Genomic DNA, 27,973 nt, shown 5'->3' with positions numbered 1-27,973 from the left:
AATCAAGGATCCAGGGGGATGTTGTGGTTCCCTCAATGTATGCTCAGCTCACCCCCCAAAACACATTCCTGTTTCCCCCTGGCCAGCACGTGCACCAAAGGCCCACGGGGGTCACTGTGATGGCTGGGGAAGTGGTATTTCTTTCTCTCTCTCTGTGTTCTCTCGCACAGCACCCTCTCCAGCCCACCCTCGTAATTTCTGATGCTTTTCTTTGGAAGTTCAATCAGAAAGAACTGTGCGATTTTGTTTTGGAGCGTAGTGCAGCCCTGGAACCCCGTGGAGGGGTCCCCGAGCTGCGCACCTTAACTGGAGCCCTCCCCTCCTGGAGGCACGGTCCCCCAACTCTGAGCCGCGGGAGAGTTGGGGAGCGGCTAGCAGCGAGCGGCGCACCGCAGCACCCCCGCGCGGCCGTTTGCGGTGCAGGAGCCCTGCAGCCCTCTTCCCCACCGGCCCTACGCGCGCCCCCAGCCGGGTGCTGCGCGGGAGCGCCCCCCTACCCCGCCTCCCCGTCCCCTCCAGCGCCGGCTTCCAGAAAGCTCCCGGTGAATTCCACAGCATTCTTTGGGCGTGAGTCATGCAGGTTTGCAGCCAGCCCCAAAAGGGGTGTAGACGAGACAGAGCGCTATAAATACGCGCGCCTCACGGTGCTCACCACGCGGCGTCGCCAGGAGCAGCGCACGGTCGCCAGGCACCGCTGACCGGTGAGATGTCCCCATCTCTCCTACCCGGCTCAGAGCCCCACCGGGACCCGAGCGGGGGGTGGCAACCGGGGGTGGCAACCGAGAAAGGACCGGAAGATCGCTGGTACCACCTGGGCTGTCAGAGCTGCGCTTCGGATGGAGTCGGGGACCCAGGGAAGGGAGGTGGCTCGAGCCCCGTCACCGGGCCGCCGAGCTGGAGGCAGAACTGCTGCGGGATGGCTCTCGGGCCAGGACTCCTGAGCTCCCGTGCTCGCTAGCTGCAGCCACAGTTCTGTGGGTTAATTAACTAGGACAGGTGTAATGACCCTCCTTTTGCAAGGATGGGGAAGTGCGGCTTGGAGAGCTAATCGCCTATTGCGAGAGGCCCAGACCTTCTGTGGCGTTCTCCTTGTCCAGGTACTGGGCTCCTGTGGTGGTTGTCAGCTTGCCTGCTTGAGTCGTCTGGTCTGCTCCTAAATTCCGTACTTCTCTCCAAAGGATGATCATAAGTATGTTTTGATTTAAGTACATGTTGCCGTCACTTAAATCGCACTCTTTCTGCTTCCTAATGCCCAGGATACATCAGAGAAAAGTCACAATTGATATCAGATCGCAGACGTCTGCTCCAAATGTCTCATTTTATAGATGACAATCTGAGGTCTGGAGAGGTTTAAGATCCTTTCCCAAGATAAACAGCATGTAGATGTTGGACTCAGGACTAGAACTGAAGCCTTGATCTTCCAGAATTTCTGGACCTAATTAAAAAAAAAATAAAAAGGGGGAAGAAGAAGCTGTTTATTATTCTTATTTTTTTTTTTTTTTAAGATTTTATCTATTTACCTGACAGAGATCACAAGTAGGCAGAGAGGCAGGCAGAGAGAGAGAGAGAGAAGCAGGCTCTCCATCAAGCAGAGAGCCCAATGCGGGGCTCAATCCCAGGGCCCTGAGATCATGACCTGAGCCAAAGGCAGAGGCTTTAACCCACTGAGCCACCCAGGCGCCCCTATTATTCTTATTTTTAAAAAGAGGTTAAGAATTTAAGAATAAGGACAGATAGAATGAAAGGGTGCCGACTGGAGTCTTCAGTATAATAACACGGGGAAATTACATACAATGTAAATGCCCAACCTTGTGGGAGGGCAAAATAGAGGCCACCAGAAAATGCACCATTCTGCAACCCCAAAGGTGTGCTTTTAAAGAACTATTTGAAGACAATGGGTGTAAGGGATCGGATTGCACAGAAATGCATAGAAAATCAAAGGAGATCTACAACAGTGCTAGTAGTTGTCTCTGGATGGCATGAATTGCCAGTGCCTTGTTTTTCTTTTGCGTTTGGTTCCTACATTTGGGGAGGCAGTGGGATGGAGCTTGGGTCTTGGGCATTAAAAACCGTGCAGCGCACTAGCTGCATGTGTGACTCTTTGGCTTAGGTCTCTGCGTCCTTCCCATGGCTCAGTCTGCTGTGGGTGAAGCCTCCTGGGGGGGGTGGGGACTGCATAGTGGTGGTGGGTGGGGAGAGGAGGACCTTGGCAGGGCATCGGTAGCTGGGTGCCCAGGCCGAGCCGAGAGGAGAGGAGAGTTCTAGTGTTGCCCTTGGATGGGCAGTATCAATATCATGTTAAGAGTCAGAGTCAGCATTGTCACAAGATCCCCCTCCCCCACCGTCCCAGGTGATGCCTAGGTACTCTAAGGGAGCTGAGCCTTGCACCAGAGCAAAGCGACACTGGGAGGGGTCACAGGTTCCTCTGCCCTTCTCCAAACATGCCACCTCCTCCCACTTCCCCGAAGGATAGTGCCAATGCCCACAACGGGTTCTAGGTCAGATTTCGAAACAGCCAGAATTTACTGTGATTATCTAAGACCCCTGTGTTTGCAGAAGGCAGTCACATCTCAGAGGTCCACATGGAGGACATTGTACAGATGAAGACACTGAGGTCACATTTAAGTGACCTGGTGTCCAGGAAAGGACACTGGACTAGAGGTTGGGGGTGCTGGGTCCTCATCCTTGGATTCCCAGCCTGCTGCAGGCCTTCGGGAGCCCCATGCTGTCTCTGGGTTTAGCTTTTCCTCAAAGGCCAAGGATTGGGGCAAGAGACTGATTTTTCTCCGCTGGGGACCCAGGGGCGCCCTATGGAGCCCAGGCTCCTGGTGGGAGATTGTACTGGCTGCTGGGTTTCTGGACTCCTCCATCAGTGCTCTTGCCCCACCTCCCTTTTCTTTAGGGCTCAACACCGTGTCTCCCGGTCTAGGCCTATTTCAGAGTCTCTTGTATGAATTTCTGAGAAGTATCCAGGAGCCTCTCGGGGAGAGGTGGGTGTTCTTGCTGGCTTTCTCTCTCGGGCGTCACAAAAGCTCTGTGTCTCTCTGAGGCGTTTTCAGGCCTCAGTGAGCAGCTAGGGCAGAGCCCTTGAGCCCTGGGCCTTCTGGCAGGCCTGAAATAGCACCCCGACTCAGCCACCCACCCTGTCTTTGGGGAAGGCAGTGACCCAATCTCTTCTCCCACGCTGTGCCTTTGCTGTGTGGCTGGTTTGGGACCCACAGCTTGGCTGCTTTACTAACTATTTTCCAGGAGAGGCTTCCTTTATTCATGTGCTACCAAGGGTTTCTATGGGCCTGCTGAGCCGAGGGCAGTTTTTCCGATGTTCACAATTTCAGGAAGGGGGGACCCGACCTCTCTGTTCTGTTAGGGTATATGAGGGAGTTCAGATAAGCATTGTGGTGGGGGGGGCTGCTGGGGTGAGGGATTCTGTTTGGTGTAACAATTCCAGCTTCTGGGAAAGGGTCCATTGTGTAACACTGGGCTGTCCTGGGCTCCCAGCAGTCAGCTGAGTGGTGGTGGGGGGGCACCTTGGCAAGACACCCTACTGTGGGCTTAAAGGGGACAGCCATGGGAAAGGGACCTGGTGACAAAGGGGCCCATCCATCCAGAGGGAACTTCTCCTGGGGAGGCGTAGGGCCTGCCCTTTAGCCCTTTGACTCTGCCCCCCCTCTCCCCACTCTCTGAAGACAATTGTCCCCTGCTCTGCTACATTCACACCCCAAATCTATGCAGGGATCTAGATCTTAGGTCTCCTGCCAGGGGTGGCAAGTGGCATTTATCTCACTGCCTTCAAGTCTTAAAAGGCCATTTGGGGGGCATCTGCGTGGCTCAGTCGGTTAAACGTCTGCCTTTGGCTCAGGTCATGATCCCATGGTCCTGGGATCGAGTCCCACATCAGGATTCCTGCTTGGCTGGAAGCCTGTTTCTCCCTCTGCCTGCTGCTCCCCCTACTTGTGCTCTCTGGCTTTCTGTCAAATATAAATAAAGTCTTTTTTTTTTTTTTTTTTTTTTTAAAGGACGTTTTGGGGGGTGTTGAGGTTTGGTGGACAAAAAGGGGATTTTTCTTTTGTGACAGATTGGGGACACCTGCTGTGGCCCTGATTAGTGATTGCACACAGCAGGGGCTTCCAAGAAAGTCCCCACATTAGGGCTGGGGAAGGAGAGGGGCAGAGCCTAGAGAGGTGTTTTGAGTCTTTATCTGATAGGAGCAGGTATCAGATAGATGTCCTTTCTGGATGCAGAAAACACATGCTCAGACTTAGTCAGCGATTTCTGGGGGAAGAGGAGGAGGAGGAAGAGGAGGGCTGGACCTGAGCCCAGGCTCTGACTCCAGAGTTCTCGTTTCTTCTGTATTAGGCTGCTTCTCCTGTGGTTCCCCCCTGTACCCCCAGCCTCCGCTTTCTTTTGAAGGGGTCCCGTGGCAAGTCCGATCTTTTCTCCCAATTTCCCTGGGATTAAAAACAAGGTAATGCCAGCTGAGGGGCTGGCTGAGGGCAGGCCTCCCTGGGGCTCCGGGGAAGCTGCTGGAGGCTGCAGGCCAGCCGGAAACCAGCAGGCTGGCTAGCTGTTACCATGACAGTCTCCTGTTCTCTACAAACAGAGGCCTGCTGGGATTCCAGAATTGGAGAGGGAGGCACCATGAAGACTCTCCTGCTGCTGGTGGGGCTGCTGCTGACCTGGGAGAATGGACGGGTTCTGGGAGACCAGATGGTCTCAGACACTGAGCTCCAGGGTAAGTGGAACAGGTGTGTCCCCTCCCAGGCCATTTCCTCTCTGCCAGGGCCCGAAGCAGTAGAGACCCATCTGCTTTGCTCAGGCCCGTCCCTCTCGGGGCCTCCTTCCCGCAGCTACCTGGTCTAGGTTCTTGGTGGTCAGGTGGGCTTCTAGGCATTTTTCAGGTGTATCCCCAGCGCTTTCTGGCAGCTGCGTCCCTTTTCACCAGTCTGCTTGTCCCAGGGCCCACACCTCCTTTGGGAAGCCTGGCTCATTTGAGCCTTCGTGAGTTTCCATTTTTGCGTCCCCATGGCACCTACCGTATGTCCCCTCCACCTTTCCACCTAGAAACCCAGTGGTCCGTATCCAGAAAAGGGGAAACGTCCTCCTGCAGAGCCCAGCTTTGGGGTGCACTCCTCTGCAGACCTTTCCTGAAACCCCTCCTCCCTGCACCCTCCTCCCCACCCCAGTCCTACAAGCTGACTAGTTCCTAGGGGTCTTGTTAAAAACTCGTGCTTGGAGATCAGACTCCGGTATGTGTCTGGCCCTGTGACTCCCCCAGCTGTATTAACCCAGGACAAGGATCTGATCTCACTGTGCTGTTTTGTCCTGGGGCTGCAGTGGGGATGATATAGGCAGCGCAGAGAGCCTTTACAGAAAAGGCATAAGCCTGGCCTAGGACAGCTACTAGAGGAGCCTTAGCTGTTTCGCCTTCACTACCTCGGTGAAACTGTCTCCTTGCATTTGCCCCAGGGCGTTGTGTCCTGATCACAGCTTCCTTGTGGAATGGTGCCATTAATTCATCTTTGTGTCCCTTATCACATGGAGCCGTGGGAGAAGGAAGTTCAGATGTTTGGTAAAACGGAGTCCCCGAAACGCTTGTATACAATCTAAGATTTTACATTTTGATGTTTCAATGGTTATGCTTCCAGAATGTTTTTAAAAAATATTTTACTTCAACTCAATTTAAGCTGCATCTAGTGTATTATGTAGTGTATTATGTATGTATGTATGTATAATACATCTAGTGTATTATCTAGTGTATTCAGGGGTAGAGACCCGTGGTTCATCTAACACCCAGCGCTCGAAGTCCATCCCATGCCCTCTTTAATGCCCGTCACCCTGTTACCCCAGCCCCCGCCCCCCTCCCCTCCAGCATCCCGCAGTTTCTTTCCTGCGATCAAGAATCTCTCATGGTTTGTCTCCCTCTCTGATTTTGTCTTGTTTCAGTTTTCCTTCCCTTCCCCTATGCTCCTGTTTTGTTTCCCAGGACTTTTTTCCCTTGAAAATGTTCTCCTGCAGCTGGGCTGCAGAGCGGCTGCTTTAGTCCCTACTTGGGGACTGGGTCCACAATAAGCCTCGTGATCCCCTCCCCTCCCCCAGTCAGGGCAAAGCTGGGGTCCAAAGGCCACCCAATTGGGGGTGGGTGCTCCCAGCCTGGAGAGCCCTGGACTGAATTGGCCTTCCTGACCATTCCAGCTGGTTCTAGGGTGGTATCCCCAGCCCCATCTCTGCCTCTCTCCTCACTCTCCCTGCCTGCCCTTCTCTTGCAGAAATGTCCACCGAGGGGAGTAAGTACATTAATCGGGAAATTAAAAATGCTCTCAAGGGGGTGAAGCAGATAAAGACACTAATAGAACAAACAAACGAGGAGCGCAAATCCCTGCTCACCAACTTGGAAGAAGCCAAGAAGAAGAAAGAGGTAAAGAGGAACCAGCGGACCAGACCGCACCCCCTCTGCGGAGGGGAGGGTCTGTCGCCCCTGGGGTGCCCTGCTGGGTTGCCCTGGTGACCCTGGGCCCTCTCAAGCTAGTGTCCGCTGTTGCTGGGGCTGTAGTTAAGAAAGAGGGAAGGTTTCTTGGGGTTGGATCTTGGATCTGGTTTCTTACCAGCTTGGCCCCAGGGCCTGATGAGGACTGATTCACTTCAGTAGATTTTTCTAAACCCTGACTATGCAAGCTCCAAGGTAGGCTTTGGATCGGATCTGCCCCGGGTCAGGAGGGGGGTGGTGTCCCACCTTTAGAAGCTTATCTAGTAGGGCAATAACTTTGGGATGAAGGCAGGTACACACTGCAGTGCCCCATGGGTTTCTAGAGTTCTGACTCCCTAATAAAGAGACATCTAAGTCGGATAGTGAAAATAGCGGGTCTAGCCTGTGCTTAGTGATTCAACAAAACTAAAACACCATACTGGAGTAAACGACTAACATTAAAAATCAGCAGTCTCCTTAAGGGTATCCTAAACCTACTCCCATTGCCTCCCTACCCCTAATGATGGAGAGGCTAAGATGGGTCACCTGCCACCTTCCTGACCCATAATGCATACACATAAGTGTTGTTTGTTATTTAATTTTTTTTCAGTGTTCCAAAATTCATTGTTTATGCACCACACCCAGTAAAGTGTTTTAAAGGCTCTGAGAAGTTTTGTAGTAAAGAAGGTTGTGGAACTTCATTTAACCCTGTGTTTTCCAAACCAAATTGGCCAGAGAATCTTTTTTTCTCCCCAAGATAGTTTTTTTTTTTTTTTTAAGATTTCGTTTATTTATTTGAGCTGGAGCGCACGCACATGCGCGCGCGCGCGCGTGTGTGTGTGTGTGTGTGTGTGAGAGAGAGAGACAAAGAATGCACATGGTGAGGGGGCAGAAGGAGAGGGAGAAGCAGATTCCCTGCTGAGCAGGAAGCTCAATGTGGGGCTGGATCCCAGGAGCCTGGCATCATGACCTGAGCCTGAAGGCAGGAGCTTAACCAACTGAGCCACCCAGGTGCCCCTCTCCCCATGATAGCTTTCAGCACAATTCCCTGGAGGCCACTTAGGTAAATGCTGGCTTGGATCCTGCTCTTTCTTTTGACACAGTGCCCTTCCTTGGCATCAGTGTTTTTCTTCACCATTCTGGGAGAATCCTCAAGGAGCTCCTAGAAAAGTGTCAGGCAAATCCTCTTCTTGAGTTTTTGGGGTTATCATCAGTTTAGTATTCTCCAATCCAGGTTTTGTGAGAAAGCACATCAAGTTTAGGGCAAGACTTCATGACGTCTTGGTTCCTGAATCTGTGAATGCGAAAGAGAGGAAGTGGGCAGCGAGGTTGATGCTTGCTTGTGGGTTGGCTGGGTGGAAGGCACGGCGGCCTTCCCAGCAGGAGCAGGGCACCTGGCACAGGAGAGCGATCTCACAGAACTCAAGGTCCTCCTGGTCAGCTCTTCCCGTACCTTTGCTTTGGGGTGTGGATGGTCTACTTGATTCTTCTTCGAAAGGTTAACACACTCATTTGTTGTGATTTTAATATACAAAAGTGGAAGAGGATAAGTTTTCCGTAACCCTTTTACCTATGGACAATTCACTGTTAACATTTGATCTGTTTCTTGCTCCTTTGTTTTCCGTTATACTCTTTTGATAGTCACTATATTCAAAATCACACCTTGTTAACATGAAAAATGCTTGTTATACTATTTAAAAGTTAACAACGAACCCCTCAAAAAGCGTTTCTCCGGCCTCTGTGTAGACCAATGATTTGCTTGACCTTCTTTTTTTTTTAAAGGATTTTATTTATTTGACAGAGATCACAAGTAGGTAGAGAGGCAGGCAGAGAGAGAGGGTGGGGGGAAGCAGGCTCCCTGCTGAGCAGAGAGCCCGATGCGGGGCTCAGTCCCAGGACCCTGAGATCATGACCTGAGCCAAAGGCAGAGGCTTTAACCCACTGGAGACATGGTGCGCCTTGACCTTCTATTTTTAAGCATTTGGGTTGATTTGAGTATCCCCCCCCCACCTGCACCGTTAAAGAAGAGCGTATCAGAAATCTTCATGCATTGGATTTCCCCTTTATGGCAGGAATTCTTTGGGGCGGATTCTTACAGAATTACCTGGCCAAATGCCATGGATGTGCTAGAGAGTTTTGGTAGCTGTTGTGACTTCGATTTTTGATGGCGTGCCAGGGACTGGGGCTGCAATAGACAAATAAGATTCCAAGCACCTCTGGAAGCTTCGGAAGACAACATTTAAACACCAGAAGTTGAGGTTAGAAAATAGGGTATAAAAGAGAAGTCAATCCTGGGGTCAAGACTAAGTGCAGCGTCAGAGGAAAAGGATATCCACGTGGGTTCTAGTGGACGGGGAAGACCAGGAAGAAGAGCCAGGTCTCGAAGTTGAGAAGATGCTTAAAGTGGGGTGGGGAGGGAATTCCAGGCAAACGGGGGAACGCAGGAGCCAGAGGAGGAAATAGGCACGTGGTGTGGCCAGCCCTGGGAAGGCCTGCCTCAGAGGGTAGAGGGCCCGGCATCGTGCCTGCCTGGAGAGTGTAAAGCCTGTGGTTTCCACGTGGCTAACCTGGCCTCATGTCCTCCTGCAGGATGCCCTGAATGACACCAAGGATTCAGAAATGAAGCTGAAGGCGTCGCAGGGGGTGTGCAATGACACCATGATGGCCCTCTGGGAGGAGTGTAAGCCCTGCCTGAAACAGACCTGTATGAAGTTCTACGCCCGAGTCTGCAGAAGCAGCACAGGGCTGGTTGGCCACCAGGTGAAAGGGGTCGGGCTGCTGAGCGCCGCCAGGCTCTGAGCCGTGGAGGCGGGAATGGAGGGAAATATGCTGCTTCTCTGGTCCTTCCCCCACCCCCCCAACCCTGTTCCAACCCATGGGGCAGTTCTCCCACACCAGCTTTGTGTGCCTACAAATCAGCTCAGTTCTGACACTCTCTCCCTGGAGATGGGAGATCTCTTGGGCTAAGGGCTCAGGCCCATAAGCCTGTCCTCTCCACCCCACCCCCGCCCCAACTTTAGGTACCCATCACAAGTCTGGCTTGTCATCTGTGCTTCTGGCCTTGGCTATAGATTGGAGGTACCTACAACCCCCTTCTCGTGGTCATTTAATTTGCTGGGGCAGCTCACAACTCAGAGACACATTTGACTTACTGGGTTATTGGTTTATTATATAAGCCAAAGGGAGGCAATGCATAGCTAAAAGTATGGGCGAGGGGTGGGGAACTTTCCATGCCCTCTGAGAGGGTGCTACTCGCCTCCATTTTCACGTGTTCAGCCACCCAGAAGCTCCCCAAGCACGTCCCTGTGGGATTTTAAGGAGTCTTCCTCCCACGGGCATGATTGGTTAAATCATTGGCCGTTGCTGATGGATTCAACGTCCAGCCCCTCTCCCCTCCCCAGAAATCAGGAGATGAGATTAAAAATTCCATCATTCCAATCTTGGTGGGCTCTGCTTGTGACCAGCCTCCATCCTCAGGTGCTTTCCAAAAGCCACCTCATTAACTTAGCTTTATTATTTTTTAAATTTATTATTAGCATGTAAGTTTATTGCTCTCCTCACAGGAAATTCTAAGGGCTTTAGGAAGCAGACAAAGATCAAATAGACACTTCTTTCTATAAATCACAGTATCAAGGCTTCATTTCACCTGCCAGATGCAACCGATTTGTCCCGGCTGCCCTGAGGCCTGGAGTGCCACGATCAGTTGGCAACATTTGCTCTCAGTGCGCAAATGTGAAGTCACCCAAAGCACCTGTGCTGTCTCTTAGAAGATTCTTATCCAGAAATGATTAGCTGGATGACGTAACAAATGACATCGTGGAGTGGCACATCCCTGGGTCCACTTAGGCAAAAGGAATTAGGAATTTGAGCACATTAATATTGATCCCATCCTCCCCTGCGGGCCTCGCCTGGTTGGGACTCATGAGCTGAAGACCTTTCCATTGGCCCTTGGCTGAGTCGGGATGTGGGGAATCCTTGGTGACCAGAAAGGAGACTCGTCTCGGGTAATGGGGGTTTGTGCATCTCTCGGCCTCCGACGTCTTCTCAAACTCTTCCCCGTTGGGTGGGTAGAATGAAAGGGGATTGGCCTGACAGTTGGGGGGGGGGCCAGGGAGCCAGTCCCAGCAGGGGTTTAGTCGCGTGCCATGTGACGGAGGTGACGGAGGGGCAGCAAGGGGACGCAGGAGGAGGCTGGGACTTCACTGAGCTTCTCTTAACTCCCCCATTCTGCCCCTCACAGGTTGAGGAGTTCCTGAACCAGAGTTCTCCCTTCTACTTCTGGATTAATGGCGACCGCATCGACTCCCTGCTGGAGAACGACCGGCAGCAGACCCACGCCCTGGATGTCATGCAGGACAGTTTCGACCGGGCATCCAGCATCATGGATGAGCTGTTCCAGGACAGATTCTTCACCCGTGAGGCCCAGGACCCTTTCCACTTCTCACCCTTCAGCTCATTCCAGCGGAGGCCTTTTTTCTTCAATATCAAGCACCGCTTTGCCCGGAACATAATGCCTTTCCCTGGCTACCAGCCCTTGAATTTCCACGACATGTTTCAGCCCTTCTTCGACATGATACACCAGGCTCAGCAGGCCATGGATGTTAACCTGCACAGACTCCCCCACTTTCCAATGGAATTCACAGAAGGTTAGAAGGCCATCATCTCCTTCATTCTTCATGAGAAGGGATGGGAACAAGCAGGTTATTGAGAAACCCATTAGATTCTAAGAACTACGCCTGGGGCTTGGCGTGTGTCATCTGTTTTCCCCAACAACCCCACGAAGGTGGTGTTATCCCCATTTATGGAGGAGAAAAGTATGACAGGGGAAGGAGTGTGTCCAAGTATTCATAGCTGATAAAGGGGGACCCGGTCAAATTTAGCCCTGCCGGACTTGGAATCTGCGTTCTTTCAAGTTGACTGTGCCCCTTTCAGCCACTGGGGGGCGTGAGGTGGCTGACTCCTTTCTAGAGAACCAGACCCTTTGTCTTGGGAAGCCAGGTGCCTTTTTGTGGATACTATGCAAGCAGTGGTGACAAATTATATAATCTGTCCATGCTATTGTTTAGAAAGCTGTTTCTGGCTATTGCCTTGGGGCCTGGAACAGAATGGGCATGCGTGAATATTTTTTGAATGAATGAGGTCTACTCTGGACGCGAAAAGTCCGTACTTTCAGAGGTGATTTCCTTCGTTGAACTAGTAGACATAGTTAGCCAATACCACCTCCTGAATGCTACCATTTGGTACCCAGTTTGGCTTGAATCGGTTTGGAGATACAGGAGGACACCAAATTGAACAGCGTCTACTGCGTATCCATAATGGGGGGGAGGGGCATTGTGTTATAAGGTGGCTCTAAGAGGATCCCACTCCCTCCTTCAAGAGGCTTGCTGACCCTAGGGGAGAGCCAGATAGAATGCAGAGCAGAGCAGGTTCTGATGCCAAAGAGAACAGAGGCAGGTAGGGCTCACTGGATGCAGACGGTGGGAGGCAAGGCCCAGCTGAGGGAGCCCCAGGAGCTCCCTCCCCTGTCCCTCCACAGGGAGCCTGATCAGAGAGGATGGAGTCTGCAGGCAGACAACTCATTCCCAACCTCCTCTGCCCACAGAAGCATCTCAAAGAGGCAAACAGTAGTGTGGAAGGGGTCAGAGGGGAGGCCCATCACTGTATCACTCTGTGTGGTCCCTTAGCATGACGCTCTCTTCTCTCATGTGTCTCCAGAAGACAACCAGGACGGCGCCGTGTGCAAGGAGATCCGTCACAACTCCACAGGGTGCCTGAAGATGAAGGACCAGTGTGAAAAGTGCCGGGAGATCTTGTCTGTGGGTGAGTCGAGGAGCCTTGGATTATTTTATGGGGTCAGACACATAGGGCTTGAAATTCCATCTCTGCTGCCTTCTAGCTGTGGCACTGGGGGAGGTCTGTGACCTTGCTCCATGTGCGCCCCCATCTGTAGACAAGCGCTAAGAGGTAAGGTTGTCCCTGAAGTTGAGAGATATCTTTTTTTTTTTCCCCCCCAGTTACTCTCTTCCCCAGGGCCATGCTGGATAGATGTCCCCACTTTTTTCTGCAGATGGACTTTTAGATAATATGTATTCTGTCTAGCAAACTCTTACCATGTTGGTACTGTTGTAAACACTTTGCAAACATTAGTCATTTCCTCAGAATGGCCCCAAGTTGGGTACAGTGACTTTCCCTATCTTACCGAGGTAAAAAAGCTCATAGTCACAGGAAGCTTGAGTCACTTCCCAAGATGACAGGACACCCATATGTTGGAGAGCTGGGTGTTTGGGATGTGTTCTTAACCGATGTGTTCTTAGTGTTCTGTCCCCAGAACATTTGGGTGACTGGTTGTGGTACCTTCGCTTCCCAGCAAAATACACTTTGGTTGGTCAGTCCCCAAAGCAAAGGAAATAGAGTTGACCCTTGAACCAGGAGGGGGTGAGGGGAGGCGGTATCAACACGTATTTCATATGTAATGTGTACCATATACTGTATTCTTAGAGTAAGCTAGAGAACAATGTTACAAGGAAATGATGCAGAAGAGAAGGCTATGTTCACAGTACTACACTGTAAAGGACCACGTATAAACACACACGGTTCAAACCGTGTTATTCGAGGGTCAACTGCACTTCCCTTCAGCGGCTCCCCTCAGCTTTATCAGATCTGTTCCCTGGCTCATTTCTTTTTACTTCCAGTGACAGCTATAGAAGGATCTGGAATGGTTCCCGGCACACAGTCGTCTCTGCTCAGAAAGAGTTAATTGTTTTCCTTGGGTGTAGCCGATTGCTCCTGTGGCTTTGCTCTTACTTAATGTGTTTGGGTTTGCTGGGCCAAGGCTTCGGAATCCAGTTAAATATGTCCAGCCCCACTCCTGTAAGTTTCAAAGGCACCAGGAAAGCAAGCCAAGTGCAGGGAGGGGCAGATGTCTGAAGCGGACAGGAATCCTCAACCCAGGCTCCCTGGCTTTGCTGGTCAGCTATCACAGAGGAGCATCAAGGGCGCAGTTCCTCACCGCCAGAAAGTTCATGCAGGGCCAGAAGGAGAGAGCACGGGTGTCCGGGCTCACACCGGTGCCCTGAGCACGGATCTTAACGGTCCCCAATCACAGCTCACCCACACTGCCTGCCCTTCTACCCCAACAGAGAGTGACCACCTCTCCTTTGAGGCACCGGCCAGCAAACGAGCACGCACTGCCTGACCGCTCTAGACCAGGGTTTCTCCACTTCGGCACTACTGACGTTTTGGACATTTTGGACTGGCTTGTTTTTTTGTTTGTTTGTTTGTTTTTTAAGGTTTTATTTGTTTATTTGAGAGAGAGAGAGAGTGTGTGTGTGTGTGTGCGCGCGCGCATACCAGCAGGGGGAGGGACAGAGGGAGAGGGAGAAACGGAGAAATAGGCTCCCCCCACAACCTCCCCATTTCCCCCACCCCTGACAGGGGGCTCCATCCCTGGATCCCAGGATCATGACCTGAGCTGAAGGCAGATGTTTAACCGAAGGAGCCCCCAGGTGCCCCCCGGAATGGATAATTTTTGTCGGGAGGGGCTGTCCTCTGCTCTGCGGGATATTTAGCAGCTCCCTTAGTCTCTACCCGATAGGCACTAGTACCCGCCCCCAATGGCAGGTGTGACAGCCAAAACTATTTTCAGACCTTGCTAAATATCCCCCTTGGGGCAGCAGAGCCCATGGTTGAGATCTACTGCTCTAGACAGAGTCTCAGTTCTCAATGACTTTTTTCAATTTCTAATTTTCCCCTGGTGAAAGAGTTAAGATTATTCATTATATTATCTTTCCAACCTGGCTTTTATTTCCTGCCCTACCTACCATTTTTAAAATTTTAGTAGAAATGATTATATCTACTTATAATCACTTATGGGGACCCTTTACAGTAAATGCAGCATGCAAAGGTCTGTCTTCTCTTGACTTGCTCGGGTTTGATGTACCATCCTTGGGATAGTTTTGAAACAAACCAGAGAAAGAAAATCAGTAGTTTTTAAAGACACAGTGGATAGTTGCTCGCTCTTATCAATCATACAAACTGCAGTGAGCATTCCAGGGGACTGTGTCTTCTCTGCTCCCCCGATGAGCGAGGTGACCAGCTCTGGTGAGCAGATGGGCCAGCCGGGCCCCCGAGTCAGCAAGCTACTCTGCTCTGTACCCCAAGGATCCTGGCCAGTTCTTGTGCGTTATGGACTCTTGGCACTAGATTTCTAGCTCTGCAGATATGCTCGAAAGACAGGCTTGGAGAATTTTTCCAGAGCCAAAGACTCAGAGGAGGAAGAGCCCAAGTTTAGGAGTTAAAGCCTTGGATTCAATCCTGGCCCCATAAATCCTTCTGTGTCTTTTAGCAAGTAATTTACTTTTGTGGGCCTCGATTTCATGACTCATAACACTTGAGGTGAAAGAACTGTGATTCTTGGAGATAGTGGGTATCCAAAGCGCTCCTGTAATGTCTGGTACTTAGGAGCTGTAAGTAACACTCCCTCTCTCTGGAAATGATGCATCGGGGGACTAGCACAGCAAGAGCTGCTCGGGGTCCGAGCCACATAGACTGAGATCAGTGCTTCTCAAGGTGTGGTCAGTGCCCTTTGTCACCGTCTTTAAGGAGGTCACTAAGGACCCTGTTAGTTCAAGTGACATTGTTTTCCAGAGCAAGACTTTGTCGATGAAGGAAGCAGCATGTTGACTGACACTCTGGGGCGAGCTCTGAATTTTGTCACCGAGTGACTGCACACCGTGCATGGCTGGGCGTTTAGAGCCGCTGTGCTTTAGGTCCTGGCTCCATGAACTGACTTCCAGTTGTATTTTTATCCCTTCTGAGGATTCCCTTCACATTTCCGCCTTTTTAAAATTTCTTTTCCTCCATCTCCGGGCAGACTGTTCGTCCAACAACCCCGCTCAGGTCCAGCTGCGACAGGAACTTAATAATTCCCTCCAGATTGCCGAGAAGTTCACCAAGCTGTACGACGAGCTGCTGCAGTCCTACCAGGAGAAGATGTTCAACACGTCCTCCCTGCTGAAGCAGCTGGACGAGCAGTTTAGCTGGGTGTCCCAGCTGGCGAATCTCACTCAGACTGAGGACCCGTTCTATCTCCAGGTCACGACGGTGAGTCCCATCCTGGACACACACTGAAGATCGGGGCGGGGGGGCCGGGTGGGGGACGGGTATGTTTGGCGGTGATGTGAGCCTCCCCGGGGAGCGAAATAGGATGGAGACGTTAAAGGGGGCACTTGCACTTTGGATCGAGCGTTTGTCATGTGTCAGGAAACATACAACTTTGAAGCACATGAACGCATGGAAGCCTCATGAGGGGCGAGGGGCACAGGGAGAGGGAGAAAGAAATTCTCAAGCAGGCCCCATGCCCAGTGTGGAGCCCAAGGTGGGGCTGGATCTCACAACCCTGAGATCATGACCTGAGCCAAAATCAAGAGTCAGACGCGTAACCGACTGAGCCACCTGGGTGCCCCCCTCCCCCATTGTGACCCCATTGATAGTTGAGGAAAGTGAGAGATGCAACAGCTTGCCCCAGGTTTAATAACTGTTGGGTAACCCACTTGGGCACTTGAACCTATCCACCTGGCTGAAAAGCCTGTGTTCTACCCACAAGGCCCCCTCGCTGCCCTACACTCTAGCTTGGCCTATGAACTGATGTATTATTCTTTAGCAGTGATAGAAAGCCTCTCTCTAGTGCTGAGAACCCTTTTTCGTTGTTGTTTTTCTTTCCCTGATTCCTTTTCTGCTGCTGGCCCGGCAAGGAGCTGCCCAAAGAAAACATGGTGGCTTAGAAACCATTTTTCCCATGCTGGGGTGAGGGGTCACCCCATGGGCTGGACATTTGCAGATACGACCGACGCCTACAAACAAATGAATTTGGGCCTTTCTGCTCATTGAATTGAACGGCTGTCAAACTTCATAAAAAGCGGAGGGGTCATGTGTCCGAATGTCCTTTCGTTGCAAAAGGAGTCTATTTTGACCAATATTTTGGTCCTTCTCTTACCCTTTTTCCTCCTAGGTGAGTTCCCAGACTTCTGACTCCAGTGCTCCCTCTGGCGTCACTAAGGTGGTTGTGAAGCTCTTTGATTCCGACCCCATCACCGTGATCCTCCCAGAAGACCTCTCCAGGAACAATCCTAAATTTATGGAGACCGTGGCAGAGAAAGCCCTTCAGGAATACCGCCAGAAGAGCCGGTGAGTACGCAGGCTTCACTGTGCTCCTTCCGGGCCCAGCTGGTCCCCGGGAGCCAGGAAAAAAGGCCTCGGGTCCAGCCTGGGAATGATTCCTTCTGCAGGCAGGGACCAGGCAGGAAGCCAGAAAAATCTCTGGAAATGTTAATTTTCCTGTGGAGGATGTTCTTTCTTTTTTGAGAAGCACTTATCCGTGAGTGTCCAGCCTTCACCTTCCATTCTCCTTTGTTTTGTTTTCAGGGAGGAGTGAGATGGGAACACTGCCTCTCCACATGGCAGGTGTCTGAGTTCTGTCGCCCCCGCGATGAGCGATAGGCCCCTAGAGAGAGCTCTGCATGTCACCGAGTGACCGGGCCTTCCTTGAGGCCCTCCTGTCCCCTCACCCCGCCTGTCCTCCCTCTGGACTCTGCATTGTAACACCGTGTTCACTGATCATGGGAAGAACTCCTGTGTGCCACTAACTCAATAAAACCACCAGTAATCTGAATTCTCTGTGGTGTCCTCCTTTTGTGCTGGGTATTTCTATCTCCCATGGGTCTTCATTTTGGCATGAAAAAAAAATGTAGGAAAGAAAAGCACTAGCTCAGATGGTATAAGGACTATCCTGTAATTGAGAGGAAAAGGAGTGTGACAGAGTTGAACCAAGGAGTTCTTGCTTTTCGGAGTGGAAATGTGTTGTAACGGCCAAGTAAAATATATTTCTGAAAAGTGAATCTTGTCCATTCCCTTATAAAATGGTGGCCGTATTGGGGTGAGTGAGATCTCCTGAAGGAACACACAGAAGATGAGATTGAAGAAGAGATTGTAATAATGCATCCTGGGTATTTTAATACCCAGTTGATATTTTCTTCCTGGAATCTGTCATCCCCAAAAGACTAAATGAGTCCATTTCCTTTTTACTTGTAAGGGTTTGGAATTCCTGTGGCCCTTTTCTGACCGGGGCCTTGTTTGCTGTCAGTCCATACAACTTTCCTATCTTGCCCTCCCCTCCACCACAATTTCTCATCTACTTGGGTTTTTCCTGAAGGCCTATTTACTTCATAGTCCGATATAGCTTGGCTGCAGTACCCCAGACTGCCAGCAGATGGCCCTGCCTAACCGCGGTTCTTCCCCTGTCCAACGCTAAGTTACGAAGCCTTCCCATTTCTGAGTATTTTCTAACTACAGAATTCTTTTCATCAGATATACTTCACATGAGGAAAACACATCTGGCTGCCTTCCAGGTTTGTAGCAAAGTCCACATATTAATTAAATGCTTAGAATATTCTTAGGTCACAGATGGAATCAGGAGGGAGACAAACCATAAGAGACTCTTTATCTCGCAAAACAAACTGAGGGTTGCCAGGGGGAGGGCAGTAGGGAGAGGGGGATGAGGTTATGGACATTGGAGAGGGTATGTGCTATGGTGAGTGCTGTGAAGTGTGTAAACCTGGTGATTCACAGACCTGTACCCCTGGGGCTAATAATACATTGTATATTAATAAAAAATGTTAAAAAAAAAAAAGAATATTCTTAGGTTACCATTTCTTGTCTTCAAGTTCTAAGTACCTCTGGCACATAAGTGATACCCCAAGGCTTAGCTCATCAAAGAAGCTGGTAATTTTCGTGTTGTTCTCAAGGAAATTCAGAATAAAGCTAGTGTGGTTCACTTAATTAGGGGCATGGGTTCAGAAGGTGCATGGGTCCAGAAGGCATTTGCTAAAATGACCATCATTGTAAATCATATATCACATTAATGTTACATCCTTATTTCAAAATTTGCTTTTTGTTTTCTAATTATGTCACTAGATTCTGGCAGCCACTATATCCAAACATTGCTTTTTTTATGCAATCTACTTCACACTGTCCTAGGCTACCACCTTAAAGACAGACTAAAGCTGACTCCAAGGTTTGCTGGGAGCCCATCCATGTGTCCATCCTCTTTCCTCCTTTGCACAGTGGCCTCGTTGAGGGTGTTTAGTTAGATGTCTCTCCATCCCTGACAGGAGTCCTAGCCTGAGGCAGGGCACAAGATCACCGAGGTGCAGGGACAAGATGTACATGGAGAATTGTGGCAGGGATACCATGGCTAATGAAAGACTATGGCCTAGGAAGCTCATGGCAAAGTGGGAGCAGGACTGGATGTTCTGAGAAGAGAGGGATTGGTACCTGACTGGCAAGGGAGTGGGGCACCACCAACCCTGTTGTTAGCCCTATGGTGACCCTCAATGGCCTTCAGCCAGAAAATTGTAATAAAAAATAATCTCTGCTCACTGCATGGTGAAATGATACTGGAATTATGCAGTGTACACCTTGTGCAACTGTACCAGTACCCCTAGGCCAGCTGAAGCCCTCTACCACTTGGCCAATTGCTTCATGTCATCTCATTATGTCCCATAGTTTCTCTCTAGGCAGGGGTTATTTCCCCACATTACAAAGGCTTCTAAGAGTAGCCTTCATTAGAAAAGCATGTGACCCAGAAAGCCTAGATGCAAGAACATCTGACCCTTGTTCATTGTGGCTCCCAGAGGCTATTGAAGGGGACCCTAGGTTGCCCACCCTTCATTGTGAAGTAGCAGAGAATAGGGGAGTGTTGGGAGCCAGGAAGCTGCCCATGTGTGCAGAGCAGAGCTCAACACTAAGTGGTGGGGTTGGGGGTCAATGAAAGGCCATTTGGCTCCCACTTCACTTTCCTGAAGGGCCTCCAGATAGGCTTTTGATATCATCCCCAGTGGGGTTACACTTTGGTCATAAAGTTCCAGTGATAAGATTGAAGGAAAATGCTCACCATGTAACAGTACCCTTGTCTCACCCTTGTCTCGCAATGGGCTGGAGGCCTTGACTGCTGGTGGAAGCTTAAGGAGGACACAGGGGCTGCTCTCTAAGGGTGCCCAAGTAAAATTCAAAGTCAGCCCCAGGAAACCATCATTCTGTCTCTAAGGAAAGGAGGCCATCTGGCAGTAGCAATCTTGGTGACCAGACCAAGCAAGACAGCACCCCACCTCAGATAACCTCAAACAGCTTAAGCAGGGAGAGTGGCAGGGCGGAGGGTCCCAGAGCCACACCTTGCCCCTTCCTACTGTGCTCTGAACTTTCAGAATGGGGGGGGGGGCTGGAGTTCAGACGCGGAGAGTGCTGGGGAGAGGGCACCAGCAGGGAGTTGCAGAGAGAATAGGGACCATGTATTCACAGTTGTGCGGCTGGAAAGTGGCAGAGTTGGGATCGAACTTGGGTCTAATTCCGGGGTTCCCAGGGAACCTCCTTTGAGCAGCTTGGGCTCAATCTCCTATCCAGACCCAGCATTGCCGGCATTTGCTAGCTGTAAGAGAGCAGCTTGGCAAACCCAGGAACTATTAAATAGCTCTAAAGACAACGTGGGATGTTCTCAGGTCTGCAGAGCTTTACCTATAGAACCGATGGTAACCATTGACAGGCAAATCGGTTAAAGCACCATCAGTTAAAAGCTGGACCACATGGGACAAATGGACCAGGTGAGTAATGGATTCTCCGTATGCCTCTGGGATATTCTCAACCCCTTGGTCATAATCCTCCAGGTCTAGAATGTGGCTCAGAGCAGTGTGGGCAAGAGCCACTGGGCCGGTTCCACCCGTCCATCCACGCCCACTGCCCAGAGGTCCCATTCCCTCACAGTCAACATTTGCCTTCAACCCATCCGGTCCCTCCAGGGTTGGGAAGACGCTAACTCAGGCTAGGAAGGGGACAGAGAGGATAACCCTATCACCTGCCTGCCTCTTCTGTTCATCACCCCAGGGAGCAAAGACATTGACCTTGAACTAGCACCAAACATTTGCCCACAACCTCTTCTTGCTCTCAGTCTCTCTCTGGTGCCCAATCCAGTGAAAACGAACACCTGACTCAGTCTGACCTAAGAGAAGGCGCATCTCAAGGGTGGGGTGATGGGTGGACCACCTACTTCATTCAGCCTTACACCCACAAGAAGACTGAAATTCTTCGCATATGACTTCAGGTATATAAAATCACAGAGATGCAGGGACAGTGTCAAAGGACAGCATTCATTCTCCAAGCTCAAGCCTGCATCCAATTGCCAGCCCACCTGCCTGGAGTGTGCAAGAGTTTGGCCTTTAAAATAAAACCCTGCAAAGATCTTGAACTCGGGACAGTGTTAGCTCACTTTGCTTGTGTGAAGACATTCATTTGTGGATGTCTAAAGCAAAAAAAAAACCCACCACATTTGGATAATTTTCTGGAATTGTCTAGGTGTCACTTGATCTTCCGAAAGGCCCTGCCATGTGGAGAGAGAACTAGGGTCAAAACCAAGATAAGACTGACTTTAGCTCAGCTTTGCTTAGACCCTGCCTTATTGCATTGCTTCCCTTTTAGTCTAGGGGATTCCTCAAGGACCCCCGGAATTAGGGTGCTTGTAGCTCTTTTTCTAGCTTCCACTCTCCCTTCCTTGGATAGCTCCTGCCTTTGGCCTCATTTTAGTATCTGGAGACCTACAGGTGAGCTCTTCCTTGTAGGGTGCCCAGGCACCTCTTCTAAATTTGAAACCTGGGGTTGCATAGAGAACCCTTCCCTCTTGGCAACCCCCCAGTGGCTCCCTTCCCTCAGGGTCTGCTCCTTTCTCTGTGGCATTCTTGGCCATTTTTTAGTTGGGGACTAGCTGGCCACAGGATCTAGGTCAGGGATGGGCTCCTTTGTTGCTGCCTGGGTGCCTTGGCTGGTTAGAGACAGCTGCCATCAGGGGACACCATGAGTCCCTGTTCCAGGCTGACCTTGAGAGAAGGACCGAAGTTGTGTTGCTGCTGGTGGGCTTTGCTGCCCCCTCCCTGGAGTCTGTCCTCCTTACCCACCCCCTTGTCTAGACTAGCCTCTTGGTCCTGTTCGTGCAGGGAGCCAAGGTGACTCAGCTGTTTTGGGGTCATTCCTTCCCAGAGACCAATGCGAGTGAAGCGAGTGGGCATCTGTCTTGGGTCTTTAAAGGGCTCAAATCCTCAAATTTTGGGACACTTTCTGGGCAGAGGTGCATCTGAGACCCTCAGAGCTGGCGAGGAGCCCTCCCATTCTCAGTTCTGCCCCTGTGGAGCGAGGGGCCAGGTGACCGCCCCAAGGGTAGAAGCCGCCCACAGTTCAGTTATGCTACCTGGTGAAATGTGCCCCTTTTGGCTGGTGAACTTGCATCCCAGATTTAACCCAACGGCCCTGATAGCTTTCCATGGGCCCTGGGGAGACACCATTTCTCAACCTTCCATCTGTCTCTGCAGATGGTGCTGGTGGTCACCCACCAGGGTCAGAGCACAGGTTCTGGGCGTCAGCACCCATGATTTACCAAATCTCCTGAGATGAGAGTGTCTGCTACACGGGACAGAGCCGGCTCCTGCTACCTAAGGCTGACGCTGGGAGAGAAGACAAGCCAGCCGGTGGGGACCTTGGACAGAAGTAGCAAGGAGGAACCCAGGAAGGAGAGAAAAAGTGCATATGTACTAGCAATACTTCCAGGAGCCCAGTTTATGACCTCTGGGACACAGCATTCAATATCAAAAGGATTCTGCAATGTTAATTTTTTAAAAAAAATTTTATTCATTTATTTAACACACAGAGAGAGCGAGTGAGCACAAGGAGGGGGAGCGGCAGAGGGAGAGGGAGCAGAAGACTCCCCACTGAGCAGGGAGCTCAATGTGGGGCTCGAGCTCAGGATCCTGGGATCATGATCTGAGCTGAAGGCAGTTGCTTAACCAAATGAGTCACCCAGGCATCCCTACAATGATAATTTTTTGGGAAGGATGACCTTCGGGCCTCAAAAGATTCCAAATCAAAGGAAGAATAAATTATACTCATGAAAAACCTGAGCCAAAAAAGACATCTGTGTTCTCCAATAATTGGAAAGTCTATTTCCAGAACATTCTTTTGCCCTAGCATTCCAGAACTTGAAGTTTTACTGAATCTCAAGGTTTCAGACTTAAGACATTTCACTGTGTGTCCCTCAAGATCTGTACTTCTCCTGCTGGGGTCAATGTGAGCTTCTGGAAGTCCCCAGAACAAAGGTGCCACTCTTTCTTAGAGGAGAAATGTCATTTAAAAATTTGGAAAGTGAAATTTTACTCAAAAGTTTAAAACACAGTTACATAATGAAATAGAACGCAACATCCATAGATTTTAGAAATGAAATTCAAACTCCTTTTTTCTTTTTAAAAGATTTTATTTATTTATTTGGCAGAGATAGAAGTAGGCAGAGAAGCAGGCGGAGAGAGAGAGGAGGAAGCAGGCTCCCTGTTGAGCAGAGAGCCTGATGTGGGGCTCGATCCCAGCACCCTGGTGTCATGACCTGAGCTGAAGGCAGAGGCTTTAACCCACTGAGCCACCCAGGTGCCCCAAAATTCAAACTCTTGAAAACTTAGGGCTGCAAGACAGACCTCGGAAGGTTTGAAGACATTGCTTTTCCTAATTTGCTGTGATGTTGGACAAGCTTCTTCACTTCTCTGTGCCTTGGTTTCCTCATCTGTAGAACCTGAGAGGGACTGGATTTCCAAAGCCTCAGGGTTTTGCCTGCTATGCTTTCCTTTTTATTAACTTTACCCATCCCTTATGTATCAGTCAGCATCCTCTGGAGAAATGGCACCAGTGCACAGCTCATATCCATTCAAGAAATTGGCTATTGTGATTTTCCCAAACCTGATATCCGTGAGGGCAGCCCCACCCACGGTCTGGAAACTCAAGACAGAAACTCTCAAGGCAGAACTCATTCTTCTTCCAGAAACCTCAATTTTTGCTTTTAAGTCTTTCTAATGATTGCACAAGGCCCATCCGTTTTCGAGAATAATTACCTTTACGTTAGGTCACTTGATTGTAGATATTAACCACATGTACAAAACACCTTCAGACCAGTACCTAGATTAAATGACTCAGTACTAGAGTCCAGTAAGTTGATGACATAAAAGTAGCCATACATAATCAGCCATGCTGAAGGGCTGGGTCTGGCTCTCCTGGCCACGGACTTGGATCTTCTGGCTGAGGGAGGCTCCGTGAGGAACCTTTGTCCTGCCGGGCCTGCCGGGTCTTCACGACTATGCCATTTCCCCGACACTTCATCTGACTCCTCCCGGATATTGCTACTGAATGTCCTCTGCACATTAATATTGCTTCCCTGAACTTGAGTATAAATTCCTTCATGTTTATTGGAGTAAGAAATCTCTAACACAAAATTTATCATTTTAACCATTGTCAAGGATACCATTCAGTGACATTTTTATTTATCCACAGTCATGAAGCCACCACCACCAGCTTCCTCCAGAGCTTTTTCATTGTCCAAGACCGAGTCCCCAGTGACTACCAGCTCCCCATTACCCCACCCCCAACCCCCTGCAGCCCTCATTACACTGTCTCTATGAATCTGACTACACTAGTTGCCTCATCTAAGCGGGATCATACAGTGTCTGTTGTTTTCTGACCGTCTTATTTACCATGATGTCCACAAGGTTCATCCGTCCTGCAGCCTGGGTCAACATGTCCTTCCTTTTCAAGGCTGAGTCTACTATACGTTGTGCTCCTCCATTCCTCTCCGCCAAGCTGGGTGGCTTCCACCTTTTGACGAAGGTGAATAAATTCTGCTCTGAACATGCTGCACAAATCTCTCTTCAAGTCCCTCCTTTCAGGATTTCTGGGCGTATACCCAAAAGTGGAATGGCTGGATCACGTGGTAATTCTAAGTTTAATTTTCTGAGGACCCACCATATTGTTTTCCGGAATGGCTGCACCAGGTTACATTCCCAGTGATGCCTAACAATTCCTCTCCACATCCTTCACAACACTTGTGTTTTTTTAAAATTTTTAAGTAATAATGAACCTAATGGGTATGAAGTGATCATCTCATTGTGGTTTTATTTGCACTTTGTAAATGATTAAGGATGTGGAGCATCTTTTCTTGGGCTCATTGGCCATATGGGTATCTTCTTTGGAGACATGTTTGCTCAAGTCCTTTGCCCATTTAAACAGTTTTGTTTGTTGTTGAATTCTAAGAGTTCTTTATGTATCATGGATATTAACCTCTTATGAGAGATGAGATTAGAAAATTTTTGAGGCCAGGAGCCTGTCTTAATGTTCTTTTGATTTCCCAAAGCACGTGACACCCTAGTAGATGCTCAGTGAATACTCACGAAGGAATGGCCTCAAAAGGTGATAGGCCAGAAACCAGTTGAAACTAAATTTGCAAAACAAATATGAAGAACATTTTCTAGGCCTGCCCAAGAGCCGTTACCTCTGGGGAGAAGCCAGGAAATGAGTGAGCCTCCTGTTCCCCAAGGATTACCTGGAGATGAAGAGATGGAAGGGCAGAGAGTGAACAATTGTTGGTCTTTATTTGAAAGGAGCAGTAGGCCCACTTCCCACACATCCCCTGCAACAGACACGCTTGAAGGTCAGCCTACGGGAGGTCAGGTGGACAGACAGAAACCGGGAGAGGGCAGCCTTGGGGCAGGTCGGTGCTGACCTGGGCATTTGAGAACCCCTCAGGATGTAAGGAGGCAGAGCACAGACCCGTGACAACTGTGCCCAAACACGTGTTCCTGGGGACCTGGGAGTTACGGACCCCTAGCTGGCAGGTGGAACCTGTGAATGACCGAATCCCTGACCTCTTAAACAGAACATTTTGGGGTTTCTCTATTTCCTAGGAAAACAACGTGGTGATTTTAGGTTCAGGAAAACGGACTGCTGCATGTAAATGATGTCCACGGAGACTTGGGAGCTCTTCTTTGCGGGGGATGGGGTGGGGGTGGGCGTGGGTATTGTGAGGACACAGGAAGTAGAACAGGGAGCCCCGCAAAGACCCAGGCTCATCGCTGGGGACTGGAGCAGCTGTGGGAGCAGCAGCCAAGGCCCTGCAGAGAGAGGCCCGCTCTCCTCCAGGCCTGTGGGATGTTGAGCCTTCATCCTCGCTGGAGGGATGAGATGGGGTGGGCTCAATTCATTTTCTTTCTGCTTCAGTAGAACACCTTCTCCAGATATGCATTCAGGAACATCCCGGTGGGGTCCAGCTTTTCTCGGATGGCACAGAACTTCGAAAAGGCTGGGTACATCTTCTCAAAGTCCTTCCGGGTGCAGTTGTGGGCCTGCGGAAGCAACCAGACATGACAGGCCTTGCTCCCTGGAGCTGGCATCTCAGCGGGGCTGCAACCCGGCAACCCTGAGTCTGTAGGTTTGCATATGTAACACTCCTACTGCCGGGCACATGCCTGTGTGCACTCCCTACACCTGCACGCGTGCTTGAAAAATGCACCCCTAGCCACATGGGCACGCATGTGTACACACACACAATGTAAAGACCCAAGAAGATAGGATGTTCTGGGAAGGTAGAGGAAGGTGTTACAGTGTTAATGGGAAACGCCCCCTTCCCTTTGGCACCCCACAGTTAGAGAGCTTACAGGGCTCAACTGTATTGCTAATTAGTAAGTCCCATCGCCTCTGAGAGCCTCTCAGTTCCCCATCTATTAAAGGGGCTCACGGCCTCCTGCCTTACCCTGCTTATGGGGTTTCTATGGGAATCAAATACAGTGAAAGAGGACAAATTTCTCAGAACATGCCAAGGGAGTGGTCACCCAGTACAATTACTGAGCTGCTGGAACGTGGATGCGGGGGGAAGCCGGGTCTGGGTAAGATGGCGGAACCCTTCCTTCCCATGACTTGCTTGGCACCCCAGACCCCAACTTCTGAGCCTTGGGCAGACCGAGGACCAGGGAAGAGAGTCATCCTCTGGGGAACCCCCAGCTCATCACAGTTGGCCTGCCAAGGGCCCCGGAGGAAATCCTACCTTGGCCCAGTGAGGCCTGCCCCCGACCTTCTTCATGATGGTCTCATAGGTCAGCCAGTAATCCAGTCGGGGCACGTCCTTGCCGTAGGGCCTGGTGGGGAACAGGAGGAGGTGAGGCCCTGTCCCTGCCCTAAGCATCCTGCTGCGGCAACAAGGCACTGTCTTCGTGCCATGCCCAGCATGCGGCATGTGGTACGGAGATCAAGCCGGTGGCTCTGCTCGAAGGAATTGGACGGCAGTAATCAAGCAACCTGAGGGGTCTTCCTCCCTGCTCATCACCTAGGGATTTCAGAAAGTGTTGCTTTGTCTCACAGGTTTTATAGCTGGCATCTGAAAATTATCCTAAATTCAAATATACATATACATGCACACATCTTTATGGGGTAACATATAAATATGCCATTTTTTTTTAATGCCGTGCAGTTTTTTTTTTTTAAGATTTTATTTATTTATTTGACAGAGATCACAGGTAGGCAGAGAGGCAGATAGAGAGAGAGAGAGAGAGAAGGAAGCAGGCTCCCTGCTGAGCAGAGAGCCCAATGCTAGACTCGATCCCAGGACCCTGAGATCATGACCTGAGCTGAAAGCAGAAGCTTTAAACCACTGAGGAACCCAGGTGTCCCATCTTCCTTTTCTTTTTTTTTTAAAGCGTTCTTTCTTTATTTAAGAGCAAGAGAGAAGAATGTGGGAAAAGGCAGAGGGAGAAAGAGAGGAGAGAGATCTCAAGCATACTTGCTGAGCACAGATGAAGCTCTGTGCAGGGCTCCATCTCACAACCCTGAGATCACAACCTGAGCCAATATCTAGCCTGAGACACTTAGCTGACCAAACCATCCAGGCGCCCCTAAATATGCCGTCTTTTTGACAAAGCCTAGGAATCTCCGAATCCCTTCATTTGATGTGTGGAAAGCATGGCCGTATCACTGGTCGGTCAGTCCTCACGGCCCATCAGCCAAGTCAGACTTACTGGCAGACAAAGTCCCAGTCAAAACTTTTTAAAATTCAAATATACATGATGCATACCCATGGCAACTTTCTCACTTCTCATCTGCATTCCCAAGTAGGGAGAGGAGAGATAGAGGGACAGATAGATGAGCTCTGAGCCTTGCCAGAAGTCTGTCTGTTCGTGAGAGCAGCTGTCTCCTCCCATTCAATGCATCTTTCATAAACTCTCTTTTCCGGCTTTTCGGGACACCTTTCCGGAACAGTGCACTCTTTAATTGTCCCTTGGGCATCCTCTAGGTTTGAGGTTTTTACAGGCTGGAGAAATACACCATAATAAGATTCAAGCTGGGCAAGAGGGATGTTTTTCCTTTGCAAAGTCAGAGGAGGCCTGCCCCCGACCTTACCAGTGAGAGGCGGGAACAAGAGGCAGAAGGAAGACACATTTTGCACAGGACATTTTCGAGGAGATTAACTTCTTAAACCGTGCATGTCCGTAAGCCTTATCTTGGAGACAGCCACATATAACTAACTAGGAAAGAGGAAATGCCTCCGTGAGCCTATGGTGTCTGTACAAGGCCTGGAGGGGCTGGTTGGGATGGGCCAATGCAGTCAGGCAGGCA

General features: G+C 50.2%; 2 protein-coding genes across 4 annotated transcripts in view; one reads left to right on the top strand and one right to left on the bottom strand.

The window, feature by feature from the left end:
• Nucleotides 1-551: 551 nt before the first annotated feature.
• Nucleotides 552-17,132, top strand: CLU (clusterin). Of its 2 annotated transcripts, XM_044224997.1 has the most exons (10): nt 552-701; nt 1,098-1,189; nt 4,601-4,732; nt 6,267-6,415; nt 9,053-9,223; nt 10,704-11,109; nt 12,179-12,283; nt 15,336-15,565; nt 16,473-16,648; nt 16,886-17,132. In XM_044224997.1, the coding sequence occupies exons 2-10, from the start codon at nt 1,180-1,182 to the stop codon at nt 16,893-16,895; spliced, it is 1,389 nt and encodes a 462-aa protein (XP_044080932.1). In that variant the 5' UTR covers nt 552-701; nt 1,098-1,179; the 3' UTR covers nt 16,896-17,132. The 2 variants fall into 2 exon arrangements, with proteins under 2 accessions (XP_044080932.1, XP_044080933.1); XM_044224998.1 differs by lacking the exon at nt 1,098-1,189 and having other exon boundaries at nt 553-701.
• Nucleotides 17,133-24,938: 7,806 nt separating this feature from the next.
• LOC122889651 (L-gulonolactone oxidase) overlaps nt 24,939-27,973 on the bottom strand; it is a 31,562-nt gene continuing 28,527 nt past the window's right edge. For both annotated transcript variants that reach the window (XM_044224994.1, XM_044224995.1), the window contains 2 exons: nt 26,409-26,499; nt 24,939-25,710 (listed from right to left, as the gene is read on the bottom strand). In XM_044224994.1, coding sequence (XP_044080929.1) covers nt 25,582-25,710; nt 26,409-26,499 — 220 coding nt within the window. In that variant the 3' untranslated portion in view covers nt 24,939-25,581. The remainder of the gene's footprint in view (nt 25,711-26,408; nt 26,500-27,973) is intronic.

The sequence above is a fragment of the Neovison vison genome, chromosome 11 (genome assembly GCF_020171115.1).
Source record: "Neovison vison isolate M4711 chromosome 11, ASM_NN_V1, whole genome shotgun sequence".
NCBI classification, from domain to species: Eukaryota; Metazoa; Chordata; class Mammalia; order Carnivora; family Mustelidae; genus Neogale; species Neogale vison.
The sequence above is the reverse complement of the archived record's forward strand: the minus strand, read 5'-3'. Positions and strand labels throughout refer to the sequence as shown.

What these genes read in the sequence shown, in the direction of transcription:
- CLU (XM_044224997.1), top strand. An exon ending in CAGGGCTGGTTGGCCACCAG is followed by an intron (nt 9,224 to 10,703) that starts GTGAAAGGGGTC and finishes TGCCCCTCACAG; the next exon opens with GTTGAGGAGTTCCTGAACCA. An exon ending in TCTATCTCCAGGTCACGACG is followed by an intron (nt 15,566 to 16,472) that starts GTGAGTCCCATC and finishes TTTTCCTCCTAG; the next exon opens with GTGAGTTCCCAGACTTCTGA.